This window comes from Nuphar pumila, chromosome 4, assembly GCF_984573655.1.
Source record: "Nuphar pumila chromosome 4, dmNupPumi1.hap1.1, whole genome shotgun sequence".
Classification (NCBI taxonomy): Eukaryota; Viridiplantae; Streptophyta; class Magnoliopsida; order Nymphaeales; family Nymphaeaceae; genus Nuphar; species Nuphar pumila.
In genome coordinates this window covers 35,458,089-35,469,735 of record NC_143252.1, presented here as the reverse complement: position 1 = coordinate 35,469,735, position 11,647 = coordinate 35,458,089, and the positions used below count along the sequence as shown (strand labels likewise).

The window sequence follows — 11,647 nt, the reverse complement described above, 5'->3', positions numbered from 1 at the left end:
ATTGAACAATTACTCATTATACTGAAGAGTTTCTCGTGTGAAATAATGTTTCTGATTTGTCTTGAGATCGATGGTTGGTCATCGGCAAGACCCTCCCACCTTGAATGATTGATCATTAAGTTGGAGAATGAAGAACGTTTAAAAATGCATTTTGTCAACGTAATCATTTTTTGTTCAATATGACAATATCAACTTCAAGCAATCTAAGGTCAATTATCTTTCATATTATTATCTCAAAAAGTTGATCTTTCATGAGTCATAAATTTATCTTAAGTATTTGCATTGTGATAATCTTGATCAAAATGGGTCAAATCAGAGTATTTCATCAAGCATTAACATGTCATTTCATATGCATTTTTTTATGTTACTAATCAGTTTTCTTGCACCTGACATTTTTCTTAAGAACTCAATTGTTCCATTAGGAAAACCATACCTAGTTTCATCTTAAGATCATCCTATAGATATATGAAAATTAAGTTTATAGATTGTTCCATGAATTGATGGAGCAATACAAAATCCATTTGATGAGCAAATAAACCATTTCACAACTTCTTATCTCTAAAAGCGTATTTGGACCAAATAATGTCATTTCAAATGTCTTTGTCTTATCTCGATGTTTTTTTGCCTAAAAAGTTTGTCTTTGTCTATATCTTTTCAAAAAAGTCTTTGTCTTTTGAAAAACTTGACAACCATGTTATGTGCAACCTTGCATGACAATACACTTGTTTTGTCTTCCGTCTGACCTCGCTCAACAAATACTTTTTGTCCATCATACAGATTTTAAAAGAAAGCGCTTATGTGAAACAAGATATTGTCTTAGTCTTTTACCTGACTTCGCTCGGTAAGATATCTCTACCTATATAGACAGGCATCATAGAGAGACCCTCGTGTTGATCTACGTAGCTATAGAGTGCACAATATGCCATCAATGATTTTTTCTTTTCATAAGACATTCGAAAAGCCAAGTGTCAGAGTCAATCTTTTGCTTATAAAAAATCAGTGTATCTACTTTTTTGTTATCGACCAAACTTCACATACTACACAACAAAGAGGGTCATTTGTAGATATCTTAATTTTGACTGAATCATTCCACGTCAAGAGACATGCCAAAATTCAGTGTTTTAGGCTTATTTTAAATTTATGCTAACTTAAACTTTATTTTTAGCCTTCAAAAGGATATTTTTAAGTTTTTACCCAAAAAATAAAAACTAGAGGATATTAGCTTTCAAACAAAACAAAAATCAAGTCAATACGATATCAAAGTCAAAAGTTATAACCAAAACAAGGTAACATTTTCAGGTAGGGCCCACTTTGAATATTTTTTTTACTACAAAAAACTATAAAATTTGGTTTTTCACTTAAAATTTAAATTAATTTAGAGGATGTTAGCTTTTCAACATACCAAACTTTGCCTTGATCTGACATCCAGATAGAAAGTCGTGGATAAAATAAGTTAGTTAATTATAATAGATTCGAAGTACGACCCGATTTGAAACATGAAGACTCTAAATTCCTATTTCCAATTCATAGGAAGCCTCTAGAAGCTCCATCCACGTTCCTAGATTTTTATCTTCTTAGAAAATCCTATAAGCTACCTAAATGCTTCTCTCTTTCTTTTAGAGAAAAGTCTTTCTAATATCTTAAATTTTGTTCTCGCCTTAGATTCAATGAACTTGGTCAGTATCATGTAGCTTAGCCCCTAATCTAGGTAAATCTAATTAATAGGATTCAACCTAGTAGCAAGAACCAATTAAAAAGAGACTTTCAAACATCAAACCAATAGGATCTTACCATGTCATACATGAACAAGTTTTGATCTTTGAATTTTAGATCTATACGATTAAGATTCAAACTTGCTATAAAAACCATAAATAAAGGTCCTCCCCTCTATTCTAGTCACCTATAACCTAACTAAAGAAACTTTGCTGCACCTACCACCCAACCTAGCTTCCTGGAGCCCACTATGTGCAGGTGAGTCTAGCTTAGTTGAGCCAACCTAAGCCTAGTCTAGGTCTAGATCTCTTGTCTCACCTAGATTCTTGAATCCCCCACCTAATCGGAGTGTTGCCTGGAGCCTCTATGTGCTCATTATCCTCATAGGAAAGGGCTACCTAAGCTCGAGGAGTTTCAATTTTTTTACACTTTTATTATATTTATTTTATTATGAAAGTATAAATTTTTATAATGAATATCATATTTGTCATGTTTTTGTACTTTTTCGAGTGTTGGTGGTGCTCGCACCATGAACCACACCTTGTTTTAGTATCCACGTACGATGTACGAACACTCACAAGCTAAAAGTTCAGCATTGAAGATTTTGAGCTTGTGGTGCAGTTGGTCTCTACTTAAAAAAGGAGGAAAGACATGCAACTTGAAGAGCGAACCCCACAAACCCCACTTTTTTTGTTTTAAAAAATTTGGGTATCCACATTCTCAAGTCAGTTAGGCTTTTTTATTCCTTCCTCTCATAGATAAAGACTGCAATATAACAATTAGGGTTAGGAAATGGAATGTAGAGAAGACGGCATGAGAAAGGATACAGTAGGGCACTATTTTCTGGAAACAAATAAAGTTTCCAAACTGACTTCATCCTTATCCCTATATATTTCCCTTCTCAAACGAAATTCTATAAAAGCCTAAAATGGTAAAAATGGTAACTTTTTTCAATCCGTTTTTATTTTTAAGGGACCACATAACTTATATGGATCTATACCCCCATATAAAGCTATATTTTTAAATTCTTGGGGCCACGTAAGGTAGAGAAGTTGTGGGGCCGCACCTGGGTTTTCCCTCACTTCTTGAGCTTCCTCGTCGTAAAAAAACAAACAAAGAAAGAAGCTAAATGACAGAGTTCATCCCATTTTTGTTGGGGCAACGATATTTAAAAACTCTAGACACCTCAGCTTTCCCATGAGTTCTTTCATGTGGGAAGAGATGTGAGGACACATAACAAAAGAAGCGTTGAAAAAAAAACAGAGGGCCACTTGTGCTAGCAGCCTAGCTAGCATGACACTTATCTACCATTGACTCTTGAATGTTTGATTCATATACTGTGGTAAAAGGAAGGGAAAGAGACTCAGCAATTTGCCATGAAAACTACATGAATGATGGGATTTGTATACGAACCCTGAGATGTCTTCCCTGTATCCCCACTTAAATGAACTATGAGATTAATTTGGAATCATGAATTAACTTCATCAAATTTCTTCAATTAACAAAAAAGAGAGAAAATTCAAATGAGGTTTGATTTCAAATCTATTTCCACGAACTCTAACCCACTATGATTTATTTTTTTTTTAAAGGCAAGATGGGTTAGGCAGACCCCTTTATTATTCAACGTACCACTGGGTTTTGAACCTGCAACGTACCACCACAAGGAGACGTGCACTGACAGCTCCTACCAACCATGCGGAGCACCCGTTGGTGAACCCCACTATGATTACTAGAAGGCAACAAGCAAGACTTTGTTCATAAAACTTCCATTTTTGTCAGACGAAAAGAAAAAGCTTAATTTGACAAGGAAATCTTCTGTCTCTTGTATCAAGCTCAATTCTCTAAAAGGAAGTTATAATTTCCTTTTTGTTCTCTCCCCCTCTCTTTTAACTATACCTTCACAATCTATGGTGCAACAATTGTTTTTCTGTGCTTGAAGTTCCACACCTGCAGTTCCTAGCATATCCCACTACTTTTTTTTTATCTATGGACAGAGGTCACGTTTTCCCGTGGATGGCCTTCGTTTTCATTATTATCCTTGCAGTATGGCAATCTTCGTATGCCTTGAATGCAGAGAGAAAGGTGCAACCCTGTTTTTTCCTTTGTTTGTGTTAGGGCTTCACTTGTGCCAAATCCAAGTTTACCAATACTTCCTTGTGACCTTAATATTGAGTCACAGGTTTACATCGTGTACATGGGGAAGCTTCGTAGTGATATTGCTGCAACATCCCTTCACTTGGGTATTCTCAATAACATTGCGGAAACTGAAGGGTGAGAGCAGTTTTTCTCCTCAATAGTCTTCTTTCATCACCTCATGGATGTGATATACATGCTCTGTTTAGTGGGGATTGACATCGGATTGATCAGGTTTTTCTGGTGTTTGAAAAATCGATGGTCGTAAAAGTATCAAATTATCTCAACTGAAAAAAGCATATTTTTCCATCGAAAAGCACAAACCAAGTATTCCAGATCAACACATCCCCCTAAGTCATCCTTAGTTTCATACCACTCTTTGGGATTTCATCGATGAAAGTTATTTTGATCAAATCGGACTCCATAGATATGATCTACATCGTCCATTTAGTGAAGATCAGCATTTGAATCACCGGAATCAAACTTGATGAACAAAACTTGCATCGATAAGATTCAAAGGGTTATGAAGATGGGGGATGACAAAGGAGATGAGTGGAACCAAATTGCGAATGAAGTGGTCGATTCTCACTAAATTGAGCATGCTGAATATATTCACGTTATCAAATGGTCCAAAACAACTTGCATCATGTAGATTGTATATACAAACGATTGTGGTAATGCACACACTGAAGCCGTCACTCCTTGGTGATCGAATTGGCATATAAACATACATATCTTGAACAGGGAAGCTGCCGAATTGCTAGTACATAGCTACAAAAGAAGTTTCAATGGGTTTTCAGCTTATCTTACAGAATGTGAAGCAAGCAAGATATCTGGTATGGTCGCAGGGCTTTTTCATGCTCTAATAAAAGAATCCTTTGTTTCAAGTGCTTTTACAATTCTGTAGGGTGTGAATACATCACTGATATTGTGTGGTTCAGGTATTGAAGGTGTAGTGTCGGTCTTCCCAAGCACACGTTTGGAGCCAAAGACTACAAGATCTTGGGACTTCATGGGCTTTCCAATGAACGTGAGTAGAAGATCATCTGAAAGTGATGTGGTGATTGGGGTCATCGACCATGGAGTGTGGCCTGAATCTGAGAGCTTCAACGATAAAGGAATGGGGCCACCACCAAGGAAGTGGAAGGGATCTTGTCAATCCTCTGAACTATTTAAATGTAACAAGTATGAAATACTATCTTTTTCTATTTTCTGATATTATGGAGAAAAACCTCCGGTCAGGTGGTGGGGCTTGGGAAAGATTGACGCAGCTAGGCAAAACATTCTAGGAAAAAGAAGGGGGTGGGTTAGGCTTTTTTTCTTGTTTTGTTTTGTTTTGTTTTTCGAAGGTCTGGGTTCAGGGTGGTATCTAAAACCAGTTGCAGGAGGCGTGCTGCACACGCGATTACACGGATTTTAACGTGGTTCAGATCAGGATTATCATATGTCTATGGTATCCCTCACTCAACACTCGCACCAGTGAGCATAAAAAAAAAAAATTAAAACTTGTAGTTTGGTGTTTTATTGAAAAGGACTTCAATGGGCGACTTGTGACTGAGATTAGTAGACCATAAAACAAGTTGCAGGAGGCACGCACACACGAGACAATCACACAATTGCACGGATTTTAATGTAGTTTAGATCAAGGTGATCCTACGTCCACGGTTTCCTTCACCTCAACAGTCACACCGGTGAAGGTTCCCACTGACCTTCTTGATGAATGGCATCAGTCGTCGACGTTTGAAAATGAACGACTATAATTCATTCTAAGCATGAAACGCTGGCCGCTTTGGGTGTCATTCATCATCATGGTGGACGGACTGCAAGGTCCCTTACAGTTTTCTATGGGAGGCTCCTTGAACCTGATTTGCTCTCACGTAGAAACTGCATTATTTGGTTAGTTTTGCATTGTTTACTATTGATTAAGGTAATATATAGTGTAATATTTGCAGCAAGATAATTGGGGCAAAATTCTTCAACGGGCAAGGGAACTATGGACCAGGTGATTCAAAGTCACCAAGAGACACTCATGGACATGGCACGCATACTGCTGCGACGACTGCCGGGAGAGAGGTGGTGGGCGCGAGCCTGTATGGGGTTGCCAAAGGAATTGCTAGAGGTGGGGTGCCCTCTGCAAGGTTAGCCGTGTACAAGGCATGCTGGGGGGGCGATTTTCACTGCGCCAGTGAGGACATTCTGGCTGCATTCGACGACGCCATAGCTGATGGAGTGAGCATCATCTCGACCTCGCTTGCCACCAACTATCCGTACCCTTACTTCTTGGATCCTATAGCCATCGGTTCGTTTCATGCCATGCAGAAGGGAATCCTCACGTCAACCCCAACTGGCAGTGGCTTTCCATCATATGGCACCATTGTCAATACCGCGCCATGGCTACTGACTGTAGCTGCGAGCACCATTGACAGGAAGGTCATTGACACCCTTGTGCTGGAGAACGGAAGGTCTTATACGGTAAGGTGCATGGTTGCTGCCAGCTCTAGGGACAGGTGCCAATGTGATTGCACACTTTTCGTGTCCTGCTGCGCTTGGTCACCCTTCATCCTCATCCACTGTTGTGCGCCACAGCTAACAGGCTGCATTCCAAAGATGGAGGCGATCAGGCTCAGCAGCACACCACACTAAAAGTATGCAATCACATTAATTGCACTTGATCATCCCTCTGGTGCAGAAGCAGTGTTGCTGTTTTGTGTATAACTTAATCTTATCATTTGAAGAGTCTGGATCGGGTGCAATATGATTGCACAAAATTTTGTGCATTAAGAACTTCATAGCCCTCAATCAGGTCTTGGGTCCCACACCTGACAAGCCCTTTCTTTAAGATGGAGGGTGATCAGGTGCTTAATGCACCAATATTTGTGCAATCATATTGCACCTTATATTTTCACTCATTTGAAATAAGATGGGTTCATGGTATATTCAATCCTAGCCATCCTGCAGAATCATCTAGCTATTGATTGGATGGTTAGGATTGAATGTATGATGGAACCCATCCTATTTCAAATGATGGGATCCATGTATCTTGTGTGAAAACATGCACAATTTTTTGTGCCTTACGCACCTGATCACCCTCCATTGGGGATAGGGCCTGTCAGGTGTGGACCCATGACCTGATGGAGGGCCATCAGGTGCCTAAGGCAGAAAAAATGTGCCATGTGAGGGCACCTGATCCAGACTCCCAACTTATCGGGCTTTTTTTTTTGTATTTTGGAAACCCAACGGCTCAATCATGAATTGATTTTTCTTTTATCTTTTTAACCAAACATAAAGATCTTCCTGCTGCAGGGATCTGCTGTGAACCCGTTTGATTCGCAGAAGGAGCTGATACCATTGATCTACGGAGGTGATGCACCAAATAGAACCGCACATTTCACAAGTGAACATTCAAAGTAGGCTATGGTGCAAACAGTGTTGGGTTTTTACCTGTTAATATTCTTATTCTGAACGATATTTTTGAATCTCTACTAAAACATGCCCAGTCGCAGTAGATATACCATATCTGGTGTGAAGCAAAAAATTTCACAATGCAATGGCATGCCCTGATCGAAAAGATATTCTTTTATCTTAATTTTTTTTTCGGTATCCTTGTGCATTAGTTCTGAAAAATTTAAAGTTTTCGTATCTCCTACTTGTATCCAGTCTCAGTTTGGGCCTGTGTCCTTGTGAACATAGGATTATATATGTGACTAAACTTAGGCAAGTTGGGGGTAAGTCCTTTGGTCTGCTCGGTGAGTTCGAATCCTATCACATATATACAGCTTCAAAACAATATATTTACTTTATATCTGTGCTAGTTTGAGCTTGACACAGTAGGCTTATAATCAAATTTCAATTATTTCCAATTGTAAACATATATATTTTTTGTTAACGAGTCAGCTCGAGCTCAACTTGTTTAGCTCGAGCTGACCATGAAATTCGAGCTTGGCTCCGCTGACCAGAAGAATGAGCCGAGCTTGAACACCCTATGTGCAGTTCTTTTATCAGTGACAGGACTCATAACAATTTGCTATTTACATGTCTTGATTGATTAGGTATTGCTCTCTCAACAGCCTTGACGGGCGCCTGGTGAAGCACAAGATTGTTTTCTGTGAGGCATTAGACGAAGGGGATGGGCCTTTTGTAGCAGGTGCAGCCGGCTACATATTCCTCGACAATATTGAAACAGATTTCGCCACCGGCTATCCGCTTCCTGCCATTGGTTTGGGATTAAATGAGCACGCTCAGCTTAGGAACTATACAAGATCCACTAGGTAATCGTGAGTGATCTGCAATTTAAGATATTCTACACACAATGCCACCATGTGATTGACCGCAACCACATAAGAGAAGAGTTTTCTTTTCTTCTTCTTTTTTTGATAACCAAGAACCCTCACTGAGAATCGGGTCACTTAATGGGCCTGATTCCCTTGAGGTAAACCCCAGGTGGGGTCACCGACACCCAAGCGCTTATGGAGCCCATCAGTTAAAGGCACCCGAACACCCTGTAGGAGTGGTACCAAGGATGAAGGGGTCAGCACCTTCTCCCCAGCCCTGCAGCCACTAGGGCGACATAGGTGGGTGTAGGGATGGCAGTGGACTGGGGGAAAGCGGGCCCCCGCCTCGCCCTGTTTGGACCGGGGATGAAGGGTATGAAACGGGGATGGAGGCAGGGATGGACGTACACTTCTCCCTGCCCCACCCCGTCCCTGCCACAATCCCCGCCTCATCCCGTCCCTGTCACTTTTCCCCGCAATATCCCCACCCCGCCTCATCCCCGTTTAAACCGGGGATGGAGGACATGAAACGGGAATGAAGACGGGGGTGGAGGTTAAAATCCATCCCCGCCGGGGATGGAGGTTCTAATCTTGAGGCGGGGCGGGGGTGGAGACCTTGTCCCCCGCCCCGCCCCCCCACCCCACCCCACCCCACCGCCATCCCTAGGTGGGTGTCATATAAGAGAAGAGTTAAGAGGTCATTTAATGATTCGACCTTGATCCATTCTATTTAGTTGACAAACTCATCAAGTCAAGTTTTGACTCCGTCTAATGGGCTCAAATTGGCTCCTAAACAAGTCAAAGAAGCAGTATGACTCGGTTAGAGACTGAATTCAGCTGAGTAATCAAATGTTTTTGACTCAGTCTTAGCACTCAGCCATGACTCGGCAGAGTCTTGTGCAATTGAGTTTTTTCTTAAAGTCATATATGTTTGTTATTTAAAAACTTTTTTGAGTTTTTTTTTTCTTAAATGCTGTTTTCTCTTGCATGCTTTTTCACAAGGTGGTCGTTCATCACCTTATGTTTGTGCTTAATTATTTCAATCTAGTAACGCATTTCTTTTGTTTCCTTTAAATAAATAAATACACACACACACACACACTCTTTTATATATATTTTTAAATAATATATTTATATTTATTTTTTATAAATTAAATAGGAACTTGTGACTGGCCTGAGTCACCAAGTCGCATGTGGCTGATCCGATATGAGTGCCCATGGTCTGACCAAGATGACCATCATCATCATCATCTTATTATTATTGTTGAGTTATCTTCTGAAATTGGATAACCCGATAAATGTTAACTTTTGCTTTCAATAGACAACCCAAGGGAAGGATCCTAAAGACTGAGATGGCTCATGATTCAAAAGCACCCAGGGTGGCTTCCTTCTCTGCAACAGGACCAAGCGCAATAACACTCAACATACTAAAAGTATCTTTCCTTCATATTCTTTCAACTTCTCTTTTCATCTTTAGCATTCAAACTAACTGAGCACATGTTTGGTTGCATAAAACCCTTCCAGCCAGACATTACAGCCCCAGGTGTAGAAATTTTATCAGCTTGGTCTCCAGAAGGTAAATTGTCAGATTATTCAGGTGACCCAAGATCTGCCAAGTACAATATCATGTCTGGAACATCTGCATCTTGTGCTCATGCCGCCGGCATTGCTGCCTATATTAAGTCCTTCCATCCAACCTGGTCTCCTGCTGCTATCCGATCTGCCCTCATGACAACAGGTAAGTCCTCTCAATTTATGTTTTTTAATCATTTTAACAATGCAATTAAAATTGAGTCACATTGGCAGCCAAATTCTAATTGAGTCGGCCAGGATTCAATTGAATCAAATCAGCACTTCACTGATTCAATGGAAAGTGGTCTCAATTAGTTTTCGTTTTTCTTTTGTAATCTTTGTGAGATTTTGATAGTTTTTTCTATTATATTTTTAAAATATTAAACACATATATTGTAATTTGATTTAACCTCAAAGTCATCATTGACATCTAAAATTTTATGATTTTAACATTAGATGAATTCAACCTTATGAAAATAACTAAAACACTCTAAAAATATGGCTTTTTTGAAAATGCAAGTTTACTTTTTGAAATTAAAAAAGGTAACTTTGATAGCTTCATAAAATTACTTTTTTGAAAAAGGTGTTTGACTTTCAATTCCTTCCAAGTTCAAAAGACATGTAATGTAAAAAAAAAAACCTTTGTATTTTAAAAAATGCCATTATTTTAAGAGTGTTTTAGTTATTTTTATAAGGTTGAGTCCATCTAATGTTAAACCTAACTCATTTAATGATAGATTAACCCTATATATATACATAGAGAGAGAGAGAGAGAGTTTAGTAGCTTCTAAACAGTTTGTGTTTTAAACCTCCCTAAATGCTTCCAAAAAACATATCTTCACTTGCTTATTCACTAAAAACCATGCTTTTGGACCGAATTGATTGGATGAAAAACTTGTTTCTTATTTCACCAAGTTTTGGTGCAATATAAACCATTGGTTTTGGATCTCTCTAATATGCATCTAAACTTGAAAAATGCCTAATCTAATGTGTATTTTCTATTAATCTATAAAGAATATGTTTATAATTTTGTATTAAGAAAACAGCTGAAACTTTGTCCCTTTAAAGTAGTTTAAGATGGCTTCGGAGATAAGATTGTTTAGGAGTTGCTTAATATTCGGCGCTAATAAGCCTAATGTTGACCAAGAGGTTGTTGGCCTGAAATATGCAGCTTATCCAATGGATCCTGCGAAAAACGAGGGTGAAGAACTTGCCTATGGAGCAGGCCATATCAACCCAAGAAGCGTTTTGGACCCAGGCCTTGTTTATGATGCACACGAGAATGACTACATACACATGCTCTGCAAGGAAGGCTATAACAAGAAGATGCTAAGGGCCCTAACCGGAGGCCTAAAGGCGTGCACCAAGTCTCTCAATACTAGAGCTTGGGATCTAAATTACCCATCGATTTTGCTATCCACCACAAGAATGAAACCGTTCAATGCCAGTTTCTTAAGAAGAGTCACCAATGTTGGTCCACCAAATTCAACTTATCATGTGATCATCAATAATCACAATCTTGATCGGCTGAAGATCGATGTGGAACCTAAAGTTCTTTCATTCAAGTCCTTGTATGAGAAGAAATCGTTTGTGGTAAGAATTGAAGGAAAAGGGAAGCCGAGAAAAAGCTCAGGTTCCATAGTATGGACGGATGGGACTCACCATGTAAGGAGCCCTATTATTGCCTTCTTTCTACAAAGGTCTTGAAAAGAGAGGTTCAGATGTCATAATAAATGCTTTTTACTGAAGAGCCTTTACTGGAAGCTGATAATTGTTTGGTGTTTTCTTTAAGAAAAAAAGAAACATTCTACGATAGTTTTATATATATATATATATATATATATATATATAGTTACACGGAAAAACCACCCCGAGGATCAGAGATCTATCTGCACCGGCTCTGCCTGCGGTACTTACTGTCACTGTCTTGGCAACGTAAAGCTTCTTGGGCTTAACCC

General features: G+C 39.2%; 1 protein-coding gene across 1 annotated transcript; it reads left to right on the top strand.

Annotated features, from left to right (window-relative positions):
- The first annotated feature begins 3,726 nt into the window (after nucleotides 1-3,726).
- LOC149839971 (cucumisin-like) lies at nucleotides 3,727-11,396 on the top strand. The gene is made up of 9 exons (XM_090004966.1): nucleotides 3,727-3,795; nucleotides 3,893-3,984; nucleotides 4,591-4,682; nucleotides 4,788-5,031; nucleotides 5,799-6,318; nucleotides 7,150-7,253; nucleotides 7,914-8,062; nucleotides 9,595-9,855; nucleotides 10,861-11,396. Exons 1-9 carry the CDS (start codon nucleotides 3,727-3,729, stop codon nucleotides 11,394-11,396), a joined length of 2,067 nt encoding a protein of 688 aa, XP_089861092.1.
- Nucleotides 11,397-11,647: the final 251 nt, after the last annotated feature.

Coding starts and splice junctions, on each gene's coding strand:
- LOC149839971 (XM_090004966.1), top strand. CDS start 3,727: ATGGCCTTCGTTTTCATTATTATCCTTGCAGTATGGCAATCTTCGTAT. Junction 3,985..4,590: donor AACATTGCGGAAACTGAAGG/GTGAGAGCAGTT, acceptor TATCTTGAACAG/GGAAGCTGCCGAATTGCTAG. Junction 9,856..10,860: donor ATCTGCCCTCATGACAACAG/GTAAGTCCTCTC, acceptor TGAAATATGCAG/CTTATCCAATGGATCCTGCG.